The sequence below is a fragment of the Coptis chinensis genome, chromosome 2, assembly GCF_015680905.1.
Source record: "Coptis chinensis isolate HL-2020 chromosome 2, ASM1568090v1, whole genome shotgun sequence".
NCBI classification, from domain to species: domain Eukaryota; kingdom Viridiplantae; phylum Streptophyta; class Magnoliopsida; order Ranunculales; family Ranunculaceae; genus Coptis; species Coptis chinensis.
The window spans coordinates 6,382,605-6,406,962 of NC_141457.1; the positions used below are offsets into that span (position 1 = coordinate 6,382,605).

A 24,358-nucleotide genomic window follows, 5' to 3' on the forward strand; every position below is an offset into this window, starting at 1 on the left:
TCAGTACTCATTGTATGGATATGATGATGCAACACATTTAACGGAGGAAACAAAAGGAGCTGACAAGAATGGTACAATAGCAATTCTTTCTAGTATACGGATGATCTCGTTATTTGGATGGGCATATATCTTAGCCCTTACTTTTAGCATGCAGGTATTGTTTATAAACTGTTTTTACAGTTATAGTTACCTACTGAACTCATTTTGTTTAACATAGATTTGTAATTCTTAGAGCTACTTGTATGATGTTAACAGTGAGACAGCTGGAGCATTTGTACCCATTTCGATTCTCTATGATGCATTCCACAGAAGATATAATAATTCCACTGGAGCAATCAGTTTGCTCTTTGTTATTTGGGCTTCCTTCTTCTTTGGCGGGATTTCAATCACTACGAGTGCAGCTAGAGTGGTATGTAAATACTACTTTTCTCCACTAATAGTCGTGGAACCTTTTGAGTAATTTGTTGTTATTATTGTTTTTTTCTGGATTGAAGAAACCATGGCAGAGGGATGTTTTGAGTCTATCAGGTCATTAAGTACTAGGCAAAAGAAAATATTTGTAAAGTACGCTTCCTTTTCCTCTAGAATGTAACACATTGAGTTTCTTCATATCAACTGTTTTCTGTTGCCATGGTCAAGCCTGATTTAGTCTCTTAGAAATCACTAATAACCCACAGGTGAGAGACCTTTGAGTTAAAGGTTCAGTTGTTCATAGTTGTCACCTTTTGAAGCATTATTTAGTCACAGAACTAGCACAGATGGTTTATAGTCTCTTAGACATAACTAGTAACCCAAAAGCTCATTCGAAGCACCACAAAGACATTTTCCTTACACAGCGATACCTTGTCATTTTCAGGTGTACGCTCTGTCAAGGGACAACGGAGTCCCCTTGTCATTTGAGGGTATGTTTGTTTTATTACTTTTTTAGATTTATATTATTTTGTGTCATATATGATTATTATAATTGTATGATTGAAGCAATTGTTATTCTAAATTTTGGGTCTATGATAATTGACTGCTAGTTATTCATTGGTGATTGGTATGATTATTGGAGAGTTGAACAAGGTTAACTATGTGTTGATATTTTACGCATTTTGACTAGTTAATAGGATAATGAAAGGATATGGTGAACAAGTAAATAATAAAACAATAGAATCATTTGTGTGTGTGTGTGTGTGTGTGTGTGTGTGGGGGGGGATTTTGCAAGAAAGTAGTCGCCAAAGTGTGCAAGGACGTGAAAGCGTTTGAAGAAGCTTGTGGTGTTGGTAAGCATTGGGTGTTTGTGATATGTGGGTTTTTCGTGTAGTGTCTACTTACTTGCGGTTTGAACATTTGGGGTTTGAATGCATGCAGGAGTGGAGGTTACAAGAGAGGAAATTGAATAGATGGTGGGTAAAGTTGTTGAAGAGAAAAAGAGCACTATCCTAGAATCGAGGTATCGTACGGAGGGTGAGCTGTTTGCTTAAGTGCGAAAATAATTCCTTGGGATAATACAAAGACGGTTAAGGTGACACACTAAGAACCTGTTATTGCATAGTATTTGTGACTATTATTGTTTGCATAGTATTTCAGCAACCGCCTTGTGCTAAGGGTATGTAATACAAAGGAAATGCTTGATAAGCAATAGGAGGCAGAGTTTTTTTCTCGTTTCCCCCTAGAACCGAATGGATACCTACATATAGGTCATGGTAAGGTAATATCTTCTTTCAGTGAGTTTCTTGAGATTTTTATTTTCTTTGGGAATAATTGATCAATTACTAGTAGTTTTACAGGCTATGTTTGTTAGCTTTGGCATGGCAAAAGAGATGGATGTTGCTACTTGCAGTAAGGTCCCTCTTAGATTTCCTTTTTTGCTTATGGAATAATGCTTATGACTTGACAAAAAAACATTTAATCTAGATCATTGTAATCCCCTACCTACCTACCCATTCATTGGAGGTAATGTAGGGAGTCGTTTCTGCAATTTCTATCTCTATTATATTTATTTTAAATGCACAAAAGCATCTATTTATTAACAACGTTTTCCACTCTTAGGTCGAGTGGTTTAAGAAAGTTGGAGATTCTGTAAGTAAAGGGACACCATTTGGCAAAGTTTCTGGTAAGGTCACTGCTGGAACATTTTTATACTTGTCTTAACCCTTCCTTTTTTTGCCCTTCTCCTTTTGTTTATATTCTCTCTTATTGTGTGGTTCTATTGCTTAGAAGTAACTTCTAAGCATTGTGAGGACCCTGCATCTATCCTACCAGAGCTTCATTGGGGTGAGATAGCTTCTAATGACACACATAGTAATGATGTCCTTGAGCAATCAAATAATTTTGTTCAGGTAGGGTCTCCACTAAAGATGCACTTCAAGTTGAGTCCTTGGTTGCCAAGCGTTCCGCTCCAGAGCGTGGAGATATTCTTATTAACATCAATGACCGATTCCCTCGGTATTTCCTGTCAGATATATTTTCAAAGGAAAGATTGACTGAAGACTCCTCTAGCATAAGTACATTGTACAGTGACGGAACTAGATTGAGCATGAACATGGAAAACCATGATCCTAAACATTGGTCATTCTTTCAGAAGTTAGCACAAGATGAGTTTGTTAGAAATGATGTTTCTCTTATGGATCAGGACCATCTTGGATATTCGTCTCCACTTACTAAAGTTGATGAAGGGAGTCCTGGAGCCTATAATTTTTCACAGCTGACGACCGATGTGAATAGGTCTTTGGATTCTCAAAAAAAATTTGAGTAGGAAATTCAGCAGGAACCATCTGTAAGGAGGAAATTCAGTAGGAACCATCTGTCTCAGTTCTTGAATATATAGAGAAATGTTAAAAAAATGTCTTATTATAGTTCGAAGAATAGTAGTTGATACAATATTTGAGTTTCTATAAATAAATGATTGATCACTAGTACTCTTAAGATCATGTTCGACATTGTTCTTTCTTATCTTAATGAAATAAGTTCTTTAAAGAATTTACTTATGTTAGGTTGCTTTTGTTAATTGGTGTTGATGTTTATGAATATGAAAAGAAATATATGTAGTGGTTTGGGACATGTTTTTATTTGCTGGTTAATTGTCATGAGCAATACCAACAAAAAATGACAAAGGGTGAGATAAAAGGTTGTCCAATAATCTCCATTTCCAAAAGAATTTATCACGGTTATTTTTTAATATTATCTCGGTTTCAATAAAAAAAATATCTCAGTTTTCTTCTTTACTAATTGGTTTCAATCAACAATTTATCTCGGTTTTATTCTATATAATATCGGTTTTATTTAGAAAACCGAGATAATATATTTAGATAAGATGTCAGACTTCTGAGATAATTTAGTAGTTTATTACCTCGGTTTTATAGAACTCTATTATCTCAGTGGATTTTACCTCGGTTGTTTTTTCTTAGAAGACCGAGGTAAATACTCTAACATCTCACCTTTTAGCTGAGCTTATAAACGCTTTTTTTAGTAGTGTTATCCCACGGTTTTCATGTAACTGTGGCATATACTAGTAAACCAATGACCAAAGAAGTTTCCGCCGTGGTATATAAGTATTTCCCACGGTTTTTTGAAGAACCGTGGTATAAACGTTCTTATTGACTGTGGTATACGTGTCATTCTGTAGTAGTATATAGTACGATTCGCCAACACCCATCTAGGAGCACAATAATTACCAACAACCAATAAAGGCCTACGCCCCCAATCCTTCTTACTCACACCCACAATAACAATAGATTTACCTTTCATCACCTGGAAACTAAAGTTCAAAACAGCCGACCTCTTCACCAAAAAATGCTCAAGCACATCCGATAGACAGATGTTATAACCCCTATCATTCAACAAATCTAACACATGTAATACCCTCCAACTATTCTCCACGAACTGACAAGGGGCTTTCCCACAGAAGTTCAGAACCTCCAAAGTAAGATGTGAGAACGGTAGCCTCAACCCAGCCTTCATTTGACCATAACAAACCACAACACCCCTATCTCGAGGAACGTAGTCTACACCAAATACATTCATCTCTCCACTCAGGTCATATATTGTTAGGTCGGACGTCTCCACACCAAACTCCCCCCCCCCCCCCCTCAAATCAACAATATTTTCAACCAACCCAGCAATTGCATCCCCAGTCATCATCTCCACCGACGAAGAAAAGGAAGCCCCCTCTTCACTACACACCCTAACGCCACCACTTTCATCACTCATTTCCCTTTCCTTTGATTCACTCAACCTCACCTCACCACTTGTACTATTAGAAGTAATAGACATCACAAAGATTTACAAAAGAAAAAGCACAGATAAGAAAGGAAAAATAAAGATTTCAACAAAGCACGCACCTGTTTTGGAGAATAAAGTTTCTAGTTTGTGTTCTTTCTTCAGAACTTCTAGCAAATGAACAGCCTTGGCAAATGAACCGCCTTATAAATGCATAACACCCAAAAAACCAAAATCATTACATATACTTTCCCCGCCCACAAAATGACGTGACTTGGGCCCACGAATTAGTATCCACAATCTTTTTTCCCGCATAATCTCCAAAATTTTGATTTTCGAAAACCCACCAACGCTGTGCGACACGTGTTAACCATTTTAACTTTATTCTTTTCAACCGTTCGTCCTTACCAGACAACAATCTGTAAAGAATAAGGGGGGTTGTGTAAGTACCCTCTGTTCTCAAGCATTCATTACGGCACATGTGTCCATCCGCCAGGACATACTACGCCACAAGGTCGTAGTTACGACCCAGAGCCAGGACGTCCAAATATCATATACATGCACATATGGAAACAAAGGATTTGTTAGAAAAATTGATTTGATTTGCACAAATGCATTGAGATATGAATGAGTAATTTGTCTCCCAAGTTACCCCACTTGAGATGAAATGGGTTTATCTTGAAACAGTACGTAAAGTGAGAAAAACCTTTTCAAAAGGATGCACTAGTTCGAAACAGTGCATTATGCTGAAAAGGTGTGACCTTTCAAAATGTGCACTGGTTCGAAACAGTGCATCATGCCGAAAAGGTGTGACTTTTCAAAATAGGCAATGGTTCGAAATAGTGCTTTATGCCGAAATGGTGTGTCTTTTCGAAATATGTGACTTTTCAAAGAGTTACTTACTTTTTTCCAAGAGTCACTGTGTTGTTTCGAAGATGCACTACTCACCTATAAATAGTGGATGAATTTGGAGAGAAAGACACACCATATCACACAGAGTTCTGATCTTTCTCTTCTCTCTCTATTCTTAGTCAAATACTATGTTGTGTTCGCTGATTCTATAGAATTGAAGTGCTAGCTTTCTATAGAAGAAAATCTGTTCTATCTTGGGAGACAATTTCCCATCAACCTTCAAGCACCGTGAAGGGGGAAATCTGTCTTAAGGCCGGACATAGTGTATCTACACTATGCTCGGATTTAACTAAGAAATACAAGACACTTACAAGACAAAAGGTTTGTATAGTTTGGTAATTGGTAAAAAGTAAGTACAATTAAGTTGTAAATTCCTAACAGGATCTGCAACGGTCCTGAAGATCAGTCAAAGCACCACATAAGGAAACATTTACTTTGTAACGATGGAAGTAATGGTGAATCATCAAGAGAGCGCACAATATGGATCTACAATTGACAACGGTCTGGAGCAAATAAGGAAAGTCAGCTCAACACCTATAAATAGAGATAAATGAACTACATAAGACTTGATTTAGGTTAAGTGAAGGAACCTGATACGTAGGCAACGCTTCTCCAAAGGAAGGGCACAGCTATTTCCATCTAATCTCAATCTCAGTTTGTAGGTAAAGATCCGTACCAAAACCAAAACAAGGACTAAACTTCAATTCTAAAAGTAACTTCCCTGGTTTCTCCTGGTACAATCTCTATTGTACAAGCACAAAAGAAAAAACCTGGCCAGTGAAAACAAAGAGAAGGTAGTGGCTTGTAATGTCTCCAGAGTTTGGTACTAATTATCGATTTCAATCGCACCTGGTGAATCTGTATAACATGGGAAAGCAATCCTAAGAATGTCGGTGAATACGATTCTCTCACGAGGCTCCTCTAGATCGTTTCAAATAAGAAATCATTTGTTTGACTGTTTTTCTGAGCTCTATCAATAACACCCCGCGCCCCACCCCCCCCCCCCCCCCGAGAAATGTTTAGAAGTCGTAGGAAAAATCTTTGTGAGAACTGAGAAACATATAACTACTGAAAGGATAATTTCATTCACAAGACTTCAAAATTATAGGAATAAAAATTGAACAATGAACACAAGATCTTGAACTATAGTCCAGTTAAAACAAGTTATTTGTTTGGGAACATGCAATAATAGTGAACTAAATGTACATTCTGGAAAGAGGTCCTAAGCAATCTGAGTGTACAGCATGAGGCGTGTTTGGGCATTGCATAGAAATTTGTATTAATGGTAAAAACTATGAGTTTCTGGGTCAAAATTTAGTCGAATCTCATAGAGGTGAGGTTGGGAAATTATCGCGCAAGGGAAATTACATTTCTGTTTGACAACAGAATACTGCTTGAAATATACCTGTTATAAACTTTATTTCAGAACCTGCTTGGCCCAAAATTTCAAGTGAATCAAGACCTTATTCATAACCACGTACCTAGTAACCTAGGACTTTGATGGCATCATGGCAGCATAATTTATTCCAACTGACCATTAACCGACTATGCTAGGAAAGGACTTGTAAATTCATATTTGCTGGTTTCTCTTTCTCAACAATAATCATCAGAATAAAGAAAATTCGCCTCTTTCAAGCCACGCAATGTGCGAAGAACATCTTTAGAATGGGAATTTTTTCCTAATGGTCCATGATACTTATTCTGTACCAAAGTAACTAATCAAAACTTGTGTATCAAGCCAATTCTCCCTCATCTCTCACTATAAATAACCAGTAATGACTCAAATAAGATTCAATTCATTTCACAACATATTATATGACAATGAATCCCACTCACGTAACAATGCTTTCTATCCCAACGTTAGGCCATCTCATTCCCTTTCTTGAACTGGCTAAGCGCATTGTCGCCTTTGATGGTTTCAAAGTTAGCCTCCTTGTCCTTCATACTGATACTTCCCCAGCTATATTCCAGCTCCTTAACAACATAAGACTTCCTAAAGGTCTAGAAATTGTCAAAATCCCCCCAGTCGACATATCAAGCTTCGTTGATGCTTGTACCGATATTGTAACTCGTATTTCTATCATTATGAGAGAATCACTACCACAAATTGAGTCTGTTATCATAAATTTAGCTCGTGCCACAATACTCGTGGTCGACCTTTTTGCCAAGGGCGCTTTAGACCTCGCCGCAGATAATTTATGCGTCCAGAAGTACATTTTCTTGACTTCCCCAGCTGGACTTCTTGCATTCATGATGTATCTTCCAACTCTTGACCAAGAAGTGGATGGTGAGTTTGTTGACCTTAAAGAACCGATTCATATCCCGGGTTGCAACCCGATTCAAGTTGATGACCTGGTTGACCGGGTGCTGAATCGTAAAGTAGAAGAATATACATGGTTTCTATACCACGCAAGTAGATTCCCTATTGCCCATGGAGTCTTGGTAAACACATGTGAAGATCTTGAGCCCACGTCGCTTAAAGCCTTAAAAGAAAACCCAGTCCTGGGTAAAATACCCACTCCACCTGTTTACCCAGTAGGCCCATTAATTAAAGCCCATAATTCACCGGCCCAATTGGAAAACAAATGTATCACTTGGCTTGATATGCAACCTAAGGATTCAGTTCTTTTTGTCTCGTTTGGAAGTGGTGGGACCCTATCAGCTGAACAAATGATTGAGTTGGCATACGGGTTGGAACTTAGTCAGCAACGATTTATCTGGGTTGTGAAAAAACCTGTTGAAGCCAACAATTCAGCAGGAACCCTTTTTACCACAGGTAATATGGAACATACTAATCCATGTGACTATTTGCCAAATGGATTTCTGACTAGCATCAATGGTGTAGGATTGGTGGTACAATCATGGGCTCCTCAAGTTGAAATATTGTCACATAAATCTACAGGTGGATTTTTATCACATTGTGGATGGAACTCAACGCTAGAGAGTATTGTAAATGGCGTGCCTGTTATAACATGGCCTCTATTTGCAGAACAAAAAATGAATGCAACATTTTTGGTTGAGGAACTGGGTGTGGCAATTAGGCCTTCAGTTGGTAAAGACAAAGAACTGGTTGGAAGAGTGGAGATAGGTAGGGTGGTGAGAAAGGTTATGGAAAATACTGAAGAAGGGAATGGTTTGAGAAATAAGGTTATGGAAATCCAAAATAGTGTATTGAAAGCATTGGATGAAGGGGGGTCTTCCTATAATTCTCTCTCTCAAGTGCTTCAAGAATGGAAGACTAATTGCATTGTGGACAAGATTGACCGAAAAAAAGTATGAAGGATGTGTTTGTGACAATTTGAATAAGTTTAGACGGGAAAACTAATGAAATGCTTTGTGTTCCATAATATATCGGTTTAAAGCGTCTTCTAGGCTTCTAGGTTGTCATTTAGGCCTCAAAATTAGCCTACGGTATGATTTGTTCATTACATTTATTTTATTTATTATTATTATTTATTATTCTTATTCTTATTCTTATTTATTTTATTTTATTTTTCAAACAAGTGGAAATTTTATTGATAACGAGTTTTATAAATAATTAAGACAAGTGTGCCCCAAACTGCGCCGCAAATCCTTTATGAATAACAAATCATATACTCCTAAATACAAACTCATTAGAACCAGTTACCATTATGTTATTTTTCATAACTTTCTTCAATCTCTTAAGAAGCTCAACAGACTTGTGCCAAGAAACCAAAATGTCGAAACTGAATAGAATAAAACAATGCTGGTTAACCCTGCAAACTAGCCTCCTCGTGTTTCTCAATCTTCCATGCTGCTACTTTATTAATTGTTTCTTCCACCTCAAATACTCCATTCCCAAGCCCTACCAACGGAGAGGGTCTAGTTCCATCACCATATGTATATTTTCCCTCAAACCAACTGTAGATTAAGACATCTGCAGGCCGAAGTGTCGATCTTCAATTCCCTCATTATGATCAGTGAGAAAATTGACAGTAGCCTCTTTCTTCACTTGTACCTCAGTCCTCCAAAATGCATCACATAAAATGTTTCTGATATGATCATATCAGTATTTGAAACCTGTAAAATGTCTATAATGTGTCGTATGGTCCCCAAAAACATCAAGTCCACTCTTTTTGCATACAAGGCATAAACCACTATACAAAGGAATCATATGACGGAACCGGAGAATATAACGATACTCCACCGGCGACATATGCTACATGTGTTCTGACTGCAAGCATCCAATTATTGTCTTTTGACGAGCAGATAACTCAAACTCTCTCTCAAGACCAGCAACGATCTTACTGTAAAAAAACTTCCGCCAAAACTTTTTGTGGTTTTGAGGGGACAATAGCATTCACAACCAGATAATTAAGGTCAAGAACTCAAGATTGGGTAGACAGAGACACAATGTATCACACCCCGAATTTCGACAAAATCAAAAAAACTATATTTGTTCCCGATTCTTTGATTTTCGAGGTGTGATGCACTCTCCACTTTCAAAAACCCATCATCTATTTAATTATTCTAATAATTTGAAACCAATAAAAATTTTAAATAAACAAAAGTCTTCTTCATTACAAAAATCTACAAATATGATTAAGTTACAAATTTCCTTTTAACAACTCTTTAATTATAATTACAATTGAAAATACAAAAACATTGTCTCAACTGAAAATCTATTGCACCTCAAGGGAAAACAAAACATATCATGTAATGAGACGCTAACGCAAACCACAAATAACAACCAACCGTCTTCAACACTAATCCTGTCAAGACTTATCAACTGGGTTCATTTTATGAACACACCCGATAAGCAAACATGCAAATCTGGTCAGCATTATAAACAATACTAGTATGAGTAGTCCTAAAATGCAAATCATACTTATACATATACATACACCATCAATAAGGCAGTTAGTTCATCCACCGAGACGCCTAAACTTACAACAACTAATACAACGTTCTTAGATACAATAATTAAGGCAGGTAGTTCCTCCACCGAGGTGCCTTAGATTCCAATTCAATAATAACAAGGCATTTAGTTCCTCCACCGAAACGTCTTAGCTTCAAACCATACTAGATCAACTACATCTAATAATAAAAGAACAAAACTAAAATTTACTCTATACTTACACGGGTGTAAACCTAATGACAGAGTGGATCACACCTGCATCAATAATCAATTCAACCCACCCTTCTGCAAACCATTATGAACGCAACATAAATTACAATAAATCATTTATTATAGATTTAACGTACAATTTGATATATCATCACCATTATTGTTTAGAGTTTCTTCAAGTGTTCCTAGAATCACGTCGTCTCTATGTTTTACCTAGTTTCCCTGGCTACCACAATCGCTCCCCAACGCTGAACATGTACATCCACATGTCTCCCCTCACGTAATGAACCACTCCGTGCGTAATTACCCTAAGCGGGATATCGCATATCAAATAACCCCCACACGAACGTCATTACGCGGGTACTGCCACTATTCGGCATAAAATATCGCGCGTCTCATTCTAATTTTGCGAACTAGAATAATCAAGCCACTATTTGGCTATGCCAGAAGGGCCATTCAGATTCACTGATCGAAACGCCAGAAGGGCCAATCAAATCACATACGCCCATCACAAGGGCCAAATCATATGAGTTGTGGTAGCTAGTTTCTAGGATGTTCGTTACGTAATTTATTCAGGTGTCATACATTTATATCTCATAACCATTTCATTATATCACGTGCATGTCAAATACATTATTGCACTAAGCCACAATATTTAGAAATATCTCAATACATCTCATAACACCTTTCATTCTTTCACGTGCCAAATAAATTATTGCACTAAGCCACAATCCCTTGGAAAATATCCACAAATATTATACTATCTCCTAGTAGCATCTCACAGATATAAGGATGGAGCATTTACATTTATATCTCAAAAATATTGCATTTAATAGATATCCTAACATATGATATCATTTAACATAACAGAATTTCAACATACCACATAAAGTCATAATTGCTCCAAACGTACCGCATAATATTTTTATAGCATTTTAGGAATATTATATATCCTAAAATTTCAATCTCGTCACGTGTCAAAAATTGCACAATATCAACGTCAAATCTTTCTTAGATAATAACAACCAAATGTATACAAGCTTCCACATCATTCTACTATTGGATTAGTCCATAAAATTTAATATATAAAAAGGTAACACAATATACAATCAATAGTCAACGATCAACAGGTCAAACCCAACAATCAACAATCCCAAACCGGTGTTCATCTAAATGGGTCCTGACGCAAACTCATATGTAAAACACTTCAACCCATGGTCCTAATCTAACTAAACGAAGCAAAGCCCCAAAACCAAAGCCCAAAAGTCTAAACAACCTATTTATACAACCTGATCCAATTGGGGACGTAAGGACCAGCCCACATAAAATTAGAAACCGGCCCAAAGAAAACTAAATGGTTCGGCCCAAAACAAAAGAATAGAAACTGGCCCAACACCACTTAAAATGAAACTGGCCCAAAAACTTAAACTGAACTGGCCCATAACCAAATAAATCTAAAGCCCAAGCCCCAAGCGAATTAGAATTAGAACAGATGAGATTGGGAGCACCGGATCCAAATCTCGGTCATCCCCTCCACCACACCAGCTCAAATTTCCGACCACCACCCCTTACTTCCTCAACACATCGGTTTTGATCCTTGACAAAAACCATACCTCTTAAATTAACACACAACACACTTTTATCTACTGTCGAGATCACTCCTTAAACTTAGATCTCGACCGCCATTAGCATCCGCTCCAAGCTTCACCAGCACTCATCCGGAGTCCAACTAGAACAACAGCATAACTCACCAAAACAAACAACAAAATTAAAGCAGTACAAATTCGAGCTCGCGCCTCCATTAACGAACACCTGTTCAAAGCTATCAACAACACTCAAACCCACCACTACCTCCAATCATCAATCATCCAACCCAACCACAGTTTAACAGTTCAAAAGCATATACCAACACAACAACATAATAGTTCAGAATAAATATACAGGACAGGACGATGTTTGGGGCTCACGCCGCCATTACCGACCTCTTCCGAGTTCCAACAGTTCAATTAAGAGTTTCAATGTTTCAATGATTAAGCAACTAAAAATATTAACATCTAACCAGTTCAACAATTCACAAAATGAGAGAAAAATAAAGACAGAGAAAAAAAAAACATATCAAAAACTAAGCGGAAGAAAAAATATGTACATATAGCTTTTTCTTCCTACCCGTAGATTCGGTGAAAACAGAAAAAACTATAACTACTCACCTTCGTATCGCTGAAACAAAATATATAGAATATGAAAGAAAATTGATTCCGAGCCAGCTAGAAGGCACACGATCCGTGTCTCTGTTCTTTCTTTTAGTTAACTTGTCTAGTTCTAAGCAAAAACTTATTTTTCTGAAAAATCCTAAATTATGATAAACCATTCCATTCTTAAGAATTTATATTATGTTTAACATTTTAGAAACTTCCTATTTTACCAAATATTTCTATTCCTAATATAGAATATTATTTTCTATTAAAAAATATTCTATTTATTACATACCTTATATTAACATCTCTTTTGAAAACTTTCCAACTATTAAAAATCTCTACACAAAATTCAAAATTCAAAATACTTGTTTTTCCTCTTTTCTATTTTCTATCAAAAAGTCAAGCCCACATTTACTAGCTCGTTGACCAAGAAATAAATTTCAAATTCCGAAATATTAAATATTGTTACGAAATAATGTAAAAATAATTTAGGGGTCTTACACAATGCATTATTAGCATCATCAAAAATCTCACACATAGGCACTGGACCACAACTCCTAAGAATATGGTTATGAAGCTGAAAAGTCTAAGAACGGGAGGCCACAAAAGCAAATGCGGAGACATTAGTCACACAATAGATACCTAACCTACCAAGCCATAAAGGAAATGTCGCTAAACACCACTACAAATCATATCACCAAATCCAGGACCATCCGAAACTATAATATGCTGATGAATAACCATGTGAAAATGTCAATCAAAAGTTTTAGCTACCTCCCTAAAAAGGGATGGTGAACAAATATGAATTGAAAAGACCGACTTAGAAAGCCCAACATTGTGGATCCTCCAATTTAGCTAAATGATCCATCAAATTCATAGCATTTTCAACATGCTTGAGAGCAAGGATCATGACAAAAGAAGAATCAGTACTGACGATCCCTCCAAGCAACTTGACCCTCCACTGAGGACATGATAAATCTAAAAGAAAGAGACCGGGAGTGCAGTGATGGCCAAAATATCTCAGTTTATTGGGTATGAACACATCACAATTAAGCATCCAACAACCTGGTCACAAATCCCCAATTTCATCACAAGAAGGTGACAAAATCCTACCCAAAAAAAACTAAAAAACTGTAATGTCTCCCTACAAACCACCCCATGAGCCATATATCACCAGAAAGATCTTTGAATCTATTTTTCCAATGGTCCAAACAACGTCAAAAACCAATCACTATAGAGAAATATACAACTGCTTTGGTGAAAGGTGTCAAATCTGCTCCAAAACCGATTTTCCTATCATTTCTTCTTTTTGAGTGATAATATATCATATATATTAGAATCACACAGCCCTGAATTTAGGGTATTTCAGCTTCCCATTATCTTCTCCATGATCACTAATTTATAATTACTTTAACATGGCTGGATTTCTGTTTGTAGATTCATTCGAAGGGAGCAAGAAGGCTTATACTTCTCAATATGTGATGAAGAAAGAGTAAGTTTTTCCTGTACTAAACTTGATTGTCAATCTGATCTTCCCTGACCGCCTCACTTTTTTTTTTTTTTTTGTATGAAAAGAACGAGAGGAGTTGAGGGGTTTCTGGTTTATGTTTGTTTCCAGTTTCAAGTCTATCGAGTTGTAACAGTCGGTTCATGGGTTAAAAAATCCAACTCTAAGCTACCCAATCAAGTCTCCATTATTCTTAACTCTCAAAGCGCATGTGTTTTCTACCAAGCCCAAAATACGGGGTTTTACAAATGGTCGCCAATACAAAATGTGTTACTATCTAGCCGATGAGATTTATCCTAAATAAGCTACACTTGTACAAACAATCCCTCACCCAACAACTCAAAGCAATGGATTCTTTACTAAGATGCAAGAAATGTGTCGAAAAGATGTCGAGCGTGTATTTGGCGTATTACAAGCTAGGAGGGGGATAATCAAGAGGTTAGTGCAAATGTGGAGTAGGGATGACATTAATCGAATAGTGAAGACGTGTATTATTTTACATAATATGATTGTTGAGGATGAACGAGAAATTGATATCAAAGATTTGCAAATTAACGTTTCTTGGGAGCCCCCAGTCGCATTGCATATTGTAGGAAATCGACATGAGGAAATTGCAAGAATACTTAATACGCTTTGTTGCATTCATAGCAAAGAAACTAATGTTCGACTAAGAGTTGACCTCATCAATCACTTTTAGCAATATCATACGGATCAAAGAATGTATTATATATGAGAGTTATATATGTTATTAGTGAGTATTATCTATGTTTGTTCTATAGTTTAAGTATTATCTATCTACGTTTGACTTCATGTTGTTTCAAGACAATTCAAATTAAAATTACATTAAAACTTAAAATTGAAATTACAATATTGTAAATGAACTAACAACAACAATGGAAATAAAATAACTAACAACATTGAAATTCATCTAAGTATGTAGTAGAAACACCACCACCACTAGAAGCACTACCACCACTAGAAGCACCACTTATAGTTCCAAACGTTCCACTCTCTCTTCTTTGGCGAATTATCTCCAATTTCATTATCTTAAAGTATTCGACAACTTCGGGCTCAAGAGTCGAAATATCTTGTGTTAATATTTTGTTGTCTTCTTTCCACTTTTTGTGGTCCATCAACTTCACCTTATGGACGGCGGCATTTGTCATTTGTGCCAAATATTTCTCCATCAGCTTGTAATTCTCTCTTCCTTTCTTTCTTACCTCTTGTTCCCGGTAGTCGTTTTTTCTTGGTTCTACTTCCACTTCCACTTACACTTCCACCTACACCACCACTTTCATCCCCAACTTATGTAGAAAATGGATCAATTGGAATGCCACCAAGAGTTTCCAACGGCGTTGTGGTGTGCCGCTTTTGTCATCTACATCGAGAATTATATATGTTGGCTCGTCTCCTCATTGTATTGGTGGATTGGCTCTCCAATTCTTCATTCTATTTTAGACTTTCCTTAAGGAGGACCCAACAATGCTCAAATTGAAAGTATGAGTTATGAGCTAACGAATATGTTGATTTTGCATCGGCCAACCGAACTTGGATTGTTGTGCCACTTCTAACGGCTCTCTCCGGCCGAAGTGGAGATAATTTTCGCCCACCGGTTGCAAGCTCGTTGGATGTGTCCAAATCGAGTAGATACCGAATCCTTGGCTCTCTTGTTGTTTTCGTCAACTCTCTCTCGAAAATTCTCATATATTATTCTCTCATAATAGTGTGTGACATGTTGCCCCGCACCAACAATTGGATCTTCATTAACATATATAACAAAGAGTCTCGTCTTCTTTAATTGAGAAATTTGCAAACCTTGTAGTAGACTTCTTTCATTTTGATGTGGTTGTTTGTTCATTTAGATCCACTGTTGTAGTTGGAGTAGATAGAAATTTTGTGAGAATTTTGAACAAATGGTGAGAGAGTTGTGTGAAGTAGTTATGTATAAATATGCAATTTCATAAAAACTAGCCGTTGGAATAGTCTAGACGTACTATACAGACGACAAAGTTTCTGTCGTCCGCTACAATCTAACAGACATACAACATAGTTTCTGTCGTCCGTCTACCGAACTTAACAGCTGATAAAATATGTGATTGGAATGGTTTTTTTTGTTTTTGGACAGCCAAATTTAGCTGGGAAAGCTAAAAGGCATATGTAGTAATTTGAGCAGCCCAATTTAGAAGGTCCCATTGGACTTCTCTAAGCATTCAATTCTTTTTTGTCTCATTTGGAAGTGGTAGACCCTATCAGCTGAGCAAATTACTAAGTTGGCATATGGGTTGGAACAGAGTCAGCAACTATTTATCTTGGTTGTGAAAATACTTGTTGAGCCAACAATTTAGGAACACTTTTTAATTAGTTTTTACAGTGTAGGTAATAAGGAACATACTAATCCATGTGACTATTTGACAGATGGATTTCTGACTAGGATCAATGGTGTAGGATTGGTGGTACAGTCTTGGGCTCTTCAAGTTGAAATATTGTCACATGAATCTACCGTACAGGTGGATTTTTATCACATTGTGGCATGGATGGAACTCAACGCTAGAGGATATTGTAAATGGTGTGCATGTTATAACATGGCCTCTATTTGCAGAACAAGAAATGAATGCAACATTTTTGGTTGAGGAACTTGGTGTGGCAATTAGGCCTAGAGTTGATAAAGACAAAGAACTGGTGGGAAGAGTGGAGATAGATAGGGTGGTGAGAATGGTTATGGAAAGTACTAAAGAGTAAAGAAGGGAATGACGGATTGAGAAATAAGGTTCTGGAAGCATTGGGTGAAGGGGGGTCTTCCTATAATTCTCTATATCCCGTGATTCAAATAAGTAAATGTAGACGCGAAAACTAATGAAATGATTTGTGTAATTGTGTTCCATAAAATCGGTTTAAATCGCGTGCTTGTCATTCAGACATCCAAATTAGCCGATAGCATGATTTGTTCAGAACATCTTTTTTTTTTCATCATTTAAAAAATTTACGGATAATTATCGACTTATAGTCAATGTACGTAAATAAGTTTCGGAAATAGTTCCAGATCTTTTTATGGTAGTGTATGTGAAATCTTTTGTTTTTGGTGAAAATGTATGTGGAATCAAAGACAATATAATGCATACCGACTTGAAATGGCCGGATATATCAGTATACCATGTTTTTCTTCCAATAAGATAGACATATTCCACCAGACTAGCACATAAATATCAACTTTACCATAATAATTCATAGCAATTGTGATGAAAAATTGAAAACCAACAAGTAAATGTGATGTTACCATATAAACATGCATTTTTTGGTGTAAAGATTTTCACTTATCTCATTACAACGTAGGATAACTTCTTCTGATTCATCGCACTTTTAGATGATCAATCTCGTAACAATATGAAACACATCATTTTGCTACCAAAAATTCCATAAAAAGGAGAAGAATATCACCCTATTTATTTGCAATAATCAAATAGGAATCCAAGGACCTAAATATGGATAGAAAGGTGTACACAAAATATCAATGAATGAAATTAACAAATTTGCAATTTCAAATGTTCTCTATGTTCAGAAAGTGACTATAAATCACGATAGGTAGTTGTGCCGGTTGTGCCTCCATTAACAAGAAATTAAGCCCTATTCATTTGATTTGTTTTGGTGGTGATGCAATTGATTATGGAGAGTTCAAAGCCTCATGTTGCTATAATATCAAGTCCAGGCATGGGTCATGTAATCCCATGTTTAGAACTTGCTAAGTGTCTTGTATCTTATCATGATGTTGAAGTCAGCTTCTTTGTCCCTTCAACGGAAGCTTCAGTCCAACAAACACAACTCCTTGAATCACTTGTTGTTCCAGAAGACCTTCATATCATCAAACTTCCTCCTGTTGACATCTCCAATATTGTCCCCATTAACAATGAGATAGTTGCTCGTCTCACCCTCATTGTCCAAGAATCACTCCCAGACGTTCGCTCTGAAATCCTTAAATCGCCACGCCCACCTACAGTGCTCATATCTGATATGTTCAGCACCCATGCATTTGAAATTGCTGATGATTTTAAAATGGCTAAGTACTTGTTCTGTACTTTTAGTGCTACAGTGCTTGCGTACATGATGTACACCCCTAAACTCGCTCAAGAAACCAATATCGATTCACAGGAAATCCCTGAGTCGCTCAACGTACCTGGTTGCAAACCAGTCCTAGTCCAAGACCTGGGTGGTCGCGATCGTTTGTTTCATTTGAACGGTGGGAAAGTCCAGTCTGTGTTTGGGCATATATATAATTACGCGAAAGCATCCGCCATTTTAGTGAACACATTCGAAGATCTTGAGCCTCAAACACTTCAAGGACTGAGCGATGACAACGTCCGATGGACAATACCCATGCCACCTCTTTATCCAGTAGGACCTATAATTAAATCTGCGGAGTCACCATCTATCGGAAAGTCTGATTATTATCTGGCGTGGCTAGACAATCAGCCAAGTGGCTCAGTGTTATTTATCTCTTTTGGTAGTGGCGGGACATTGTCAGCTGATCAGACAAATGAGTTGGCTTTGGGTTTGGAGCTGAGTAAACAACGATTCTTGTGGGTGGTACGTCCCCCGCAGGACTTCACACCTGCTGCTTACATTTCAGCAGTTGGCGGAGTCAATGATCCGTCTGAGTACTTACCAGATGGTTTCCTGACTAGGACTAGTGGGATTGGGCTTGTGATCCCTAATTGGGTCTCACAAATAGATGTCTTAAACCATGGTTCTATTGGTGCATTCTTGTCACACTGTGGATGGAACTCAATATTGGAGAGTCTAGTGAATGGTGTACCATTGCTCACATGGCCATTATACGCCGAGCAGCATTGGAATGCTATGATGCTAACCCAAGATTTTGGGGTGGCTGTCCAATTGGCAAAAGCGTCAGAGGAAGGAGTTGTTGGACGTGAGAGGATAGAGAGGGCGGTAAGGTTGGTGATGGAGGAGGAAGAAGGAAAAGTGTTGCGAAATAGAGCCAAAGAACTGAAAAGTAGTGCCATAAAAACCATGGGAAAAGATGGGTCTTCTTATGGTTCACTCTCTAAGCTTGTTAAGAAATGGAACGAAATATCATGCCCCTGTAAGCCTTAAGCGGTAGAGATAAAATCAGTTGTTTACATGGTAAACTGGTAGTGATGGTTAATGTTTATTTTTCTAAAACAAAATATTTTGTTAAAATTTTAATTTTCCTTCTTTTGCTCACAACTTTCCGGACATTAAAGATTTCCATTGGATTATGAAAAATACGTATGTCCAATCATAAAACAATGAGCGCATTTTGGGTTACAAATTTATAATGTTTAAAGAAGAAAAGGAAAAATCTCTATCACCATAATTTATCACCTAAAGCTCGATTGACAATCAAGCTAATATATTCCTTACAAGTACATGACTTGGGGGAAAACTTGTGCGCCAAGAAAGAAGTAATTCTAGCTAATGGTGGGGAGCATAGAAATGCAATTAACTTTGAAAACAAACTACCCGGCTTCAACATGCGTGTGCATCAAAAAAGGACTTTGAGGTCAACACTGGCCAAAGGTAACACTTACGGATCGACACAAGAGATTGATGTTCTCAGGAAATGGATACTTCCTTTGAGGCCTAGTAGAGCACCAAAAGTTAGTCAAAACATACCATATGTCTCCTTCCAGCTGCAAATTACATAAAAATCAACACAGATGGAGGAAGAGGAAACCCAGGTCTGCTTCTGTGGTAAATGATGATATACCAACAAGTCTGTTCTGTGGTAAGATATACCCTCAAGTCTGTTCTGGGGTAAATGATGATATACCAACAAGCTATAAGATGCACAACAATCGTCTCAAACACGCAGGTGTAGATTTTGTCTTGAAAATTGGCGAGGCATCTTAGGAAAGGGGTACCACAATTTCTGCGGATAATAACCAAAACACAAACGTAACCTTAACTCAGAGTTTAAAGCTCTGCTTAGAACATCATCAAACATAGACTAAATTTTGGATTTTGAGTTGATAGGAGTGCGCCAGTCCAAACAGTAGTGCAACGCATGGACGACACTTGAGAACCCCAACAGCAAGCTGTTGTGATGGGAACTCCCCCAACAAAAATTAATTTAATATCGTGTGAGCCAATGGCTCACATATCAGATATTAAACTGATAAGAACAGATACTACACTTGATCTTAGCCAAAAGGCCGAGAAAGGTATGCTTTAAACCATTTCATAGACTTGTTTTTTATACTAGACTTGTCCCTCTTATCCCGTTCTTCCAGCAGTGTGGGACTAAAAATGCATCTCAAGTTTGATAGTTAGAACTGCCTGTGCTCATTTTCTGTGCACTGTGTTCAAGCCTAGTTTTCGAACATTTAGAATGAGATTGAGTATTTTTGTAAAACATAAGAAAGTAAGTTCTGTGTGTTAGCTTTTCAACACAAAAAGCCTCGATACATTTGGACACCTGTGGAAAGCGTTGTGTCATTCGGAAGATAGTCCGTCAGAAATCTAGTTTGCTGAAAATTAGGATTTTTACCGTTTTCGACCTAAGTTTTCTTCAAGATGGACTGAGATTGGGACTTTGAGTTCTACATGAAAAAGTATATCTACATATCTTAGTTTCTAAATATTTAAGTTACATGTCATTTGAATGAATGTAGAAAAAATTATAGCATTGACTATGTGGCTGATTTCCAATCTTGAAAGATTTGGATACGTAGGCAGTTTTGAGCAAAAGTACAGCCACTACACTACACTATATTATATATTAGTTATTAGTTATTAGTTATTAGTTATTGTGATAATTAACTATATATGTACAATGTTAGTACTTAAATGTATACGTGATTGTGGTAGTTTAAAATATATTCCCGAGACATTTAACTAATGCGTTATTCTTGATTGAACCTTTTAATATTTATGATTTATATAATGAATAATGAGGTGAGTTGATTGGTTATTGTGTTTAGAATCTTTATTAATGATTCTATTGCTTGAGACGATGTATATTTTATAATATAATGAAAATATTATAATAAATGATAACTTTTGATTGTTAAAATCTGGTATAAAAATATCCGGTGAAAATTTAATGTGTCGCCCACATCTTTAGATCTCTCCACGCCTCTGTGATGAAAAGAAATGTTTATGACTAATGATGTCATGTGAAAAGCCGCCTTAGAGAGGAACTAAGGTATTCGCCTTGCGGGTGAACTGTATTCCTTGAATGTACGGGAATGTAGGTGGGTATTCCTTGAATGTGGCGGGAATGATCCAAGGTATTCATTGAATGTGCCATGAATGACCTGTTAGTGTTATAATAAGTATTCCTTGAATGTGGCGGGAATGACCTAAAGTATTCATTGAATGTGTCATGAATGACCTGTTAGTATTATGATGGGTATTCCTTGAATGTGGTGGGAATGACCCAAGGTATTCATTGAATGTGTCATGGATGACTTAATATTTTGTTATGCCTAAAGGAGGCTTTGTGATTATGTGTATGGAAAGCCCAGAGATGGTTGTAACTCACAAGTTACGAGTTTACAAGATGAAAGTATGTTTCGGAGGGCGATATCCCGCTTAGGACATATATTTTGTAGTGATACTCGGTGTGAGTGTGACACACGGTATGTATATGATTTGGCAAATGTGTGTAGTGCAAATCGTGGAATAGGAACTAAAAATTGGGCTGTGTCTTTTAATAAATAAGTCAACGAGATATTTAATAAGTAAAGTAAAATATTGATTTTACGTATGATGGAGTTATTGCATATGATGTATATGATTTCTTATGAGAAATATATACGTGGTTTGTATAAGTTGATACTCACAAAGGATGAATGTACTCCTTGGGTGTGATATTTCCCTGTTCTCATAAGTAGACGAGTGGTTTTTAAGTAAAAGTATATGAATTGTGTGATGTTATAGATGTGAAGTGTGTGAATGAATATTATTAGTAAATGATTGTGATTTCTATGTGATCGCTTGAAATGACTATAACTTGATATGTTATTACGAAAATATTAATGACTTGTGATAGTCTGAGATCTATGGTTATGCACGCAAAAACTTTATGACGTAATGATATCATATGAATAACTACCCTTGATATAGGTATTATGATAAGTGGTATTCCCTGAATATGGACTAACCATATTATATCAATTAGACTTAAATGTCTTTAAATGAGGTTTGGTTATGAATGGAAATTTGACCGGGCCGAGATAAATCATTTTATTGTGATGTCTAACTCGTTTTTTGCAGGAGGATATGATCTATTAATCTTTTTCTCAGAGGGGACGTAAATATCCTAGCCTAAGACGGTGTGTTGGCTTAAAGGTAAGGTATACCAAACTCATATTTAGTTAGATTATCATATGTGCATTTAATCAATGGAATGTAAGTGGTATTTATGTTGTGAGTTATTTTGAAAAGTGGGAATGATGAGTACTATTATATGAGATTCTTTGAATTTGTATATTGGTGGTGAAATCTTATTTGGGAAGAAACTATTCGCCATTTTGGAAAACGGAACTATATTGTCTTTCAAGTTGAAATGGTTGGTAATGTTATATTTGAAAGATTATTATATATATTTTGTTGTTAGTCTACTCATACCAGTAAATTCAATTTGCTAACCCATGTTTGTTTTGTTTTGCAACGTAGGTGTGTTCTTGGGAACATAAATGGTGGAGTGCAGTGAATAAGGACACGTGATTTGGAGTTGCTCTTGGAGTCTTCTGGTTTAAGATTTTCTGAAAGGTACAGTTTTGTTTTGAGACAGATGTAATAGAGTTGGTTTGTTTCTTTGTAGTTTAATAATGTGATTTAAGGATTATTCTTTTTAGTTTTCTTTTGATTTCAGTTTTGTATATATCGTGTTTGATAACAGGATTATGGGTTTTGTTTCACCCTAGATTTCACGATAATTGAATATAATTGTTTTAAATATTGTCTGAAAATTTGGGATGTGACAGGTATGCTGACAAAATGAGAACCGAGAGGTCTTTTGAAGTGGGAGACTTGGTTTATCTCAGATTACAACCTTACAGGCAAACTTATGTGGTTGTTCAAAAGAACCTTAAGCTTGGTGCTAAATTCTATGGACCCTTTGAGGTGATTGTCAAGGTAGGACAGGTAGCATATAAATTGCGATTACCACATGGATAAAAAATTCATCCTATTTTTCATGTGTCACAATTGAAAAAGAAATTGGGCAATGTAGTAACACCAATGCCTCACTTACCTATGGTTGATTCTGAAGGACATATGCTAGTGGAACTGATCGCCGTATTGGCTAGGAGGATGATACCGAAACACAGTAAAGCAGTTGCACAAGTGCTTATCCATTGGTCTAACACATTTCCTGAGGGCGCCACCTGGGAAGATTGGACTCATATTGCAACCAACTTCCCAAATTTTAATCGTTAAGGACAAGAATGTTTAAAAGGGAAGGTATTGTCATGACAATAATTAACCAATTGTCATTTCATTACTTCAATACATATCATCAAATAATTAAGAAACAACAATTGGTTATTCGGTCATTCCCTAACAAGACTGGCCAAAGGTAACACGGATCGACACAAGACATTGATGTTCTCAGGAAATGGATATACTTCCTTTGAGGCCCAGTAGAGCACCAAAAGTAAGTCAAAACATACCATATGTTTCCCTCCGGCTGCAAATTACATAAAAATCAACACAGATGGAGGAAGAGGAAACCCAGAACTGTTCTGCGGTAAATGATGATACAAAGCTTGAAGATGCACTAGATGTCGTTGTTAATGCATCGTAGGGAAAGGAGTACCCTAAAGTAGACACTACTGTAAGCACAAAATTTGTCTTGGTTAAACCTTAATTCAAAGTTTCAAACTGCGGACATTAAAACTCTTATATAGAACGAGAATAAATTTTGGATTTTGTGTTGATAGAGGTGCGCCAGCCCAAGCAGTAGTGCAACGCATGGCATGAGCGACACATGAGAACCCCAACAGCAAGCTGTTGTGATGGGAACTCCCCCAACAAAAATTAATTTAATATCGTGTGAGCCAATGGCTCACATATCAGATATTAAACTGATAAGAACAGATACTACACTTGATCTTAGCCAAAAGGCCGAGAAAGGTATGCTTTAAACCATTTCATAGACTTGTTTTTTATACTAGACTTGTCCCTCTTATCCCGTTCTTCCAGCAGTGTGGGACTAAAAATGCATCTCAAGTTTGATAGTTAGAACTGCGTGCTCATTTTTCGTGCACTGTGTTCAAGCCTAGTTTTCGAACATTTAGAATGAGATTGAGTATTTTTGTAAAACATAAGAAAGTAAGTTCTGTGTGTTAGCTTTTCAACACAAAAAGCCTCGATACATTTGGACACCTGTGGAAAGCGTTGTGTCATTAGGAAGATAGTCCAGTCAGAAATCTAGTTTGCTGAAAATTAGGATTTTTACCGTTTTCGACC

General features: G+C 36.8%; 1 protein-coding gene, 1 long non-coding RNA gene, 2 other non-coding genes and 1 pseudogene across 4 annotated transcripts; 3 read left to right on the top strand and 2 right to left on the bottom strand.

Annotated features, from left to right (window-relative positions):
- The first annotated feature begins 270 nt into the window (after positions 1–270).
- LOC147514571 (uncharacterized) lies at positions 271–2,013 on the top strand. The gene is made up of 3 exons (XR_015213238.1): positions 271–409; positions 857–902; positions 1,354–2,013. It is a non-coding gene; the product is annotated as an uncharacterized LOC147514571 (long non-coding RNA).
- A 4,912-nt stretch (positions 2,014–6,925) lies between these two features.
- LOC147514572 (anthocyanidin 3-O-glucosyltransferase 5-like) lies at positions 6,926–8,580 on the top strand. The gene is made up of 2 exons (XM_086594384.1): positions 6,926–7,891; positions 7,961–8,580. The coding sequence occupies exons 1-2, from the start codon at positions 6,931–6,933 to the stop codon at positions 8,392–8,394; spliced, it is 1,395 nt and encodes a 464-aa protein (XP_086450510.1). The 5' UTR covers positions 6,926–6,930; the 3' UTR covers positions 8,395–8,580.
- Positions 8,581–17,403: 8,823 nt separating this feature from the next.
- LOC147514573 (hydroquinone glucosyltransferase pseudogene) lies at positions 17,404–19,105 on the top strand (annotated as a pseudogene).
- Positions 19,106–19,912: 807 nt separating this feature from the next.
- Positions 19,913–20,107, bottom strand: LOC147514574 (U2 spliceosomal RNA). Its single transcript, XR_015214491.1, has one exon. It is a non-coding gene; the product is annotated as a U2 spliceosomal RNA (small nuclear RNA).
- Positions 20,108–23,826: 3,719 nt separating this feature from the next.
- LOC147514575 (U2 spliceosomal RNA) lies at positions 23,827–24,026 on the bottom strand. Its single transcript, XR_015214501.1, has one exon. It is a non-coding gene; the product is annotated as a U2 spliceosomal RNA (small nuclear RNA).
- Positions 24,027–24,358: the final 332 nt, after the last annotated feature.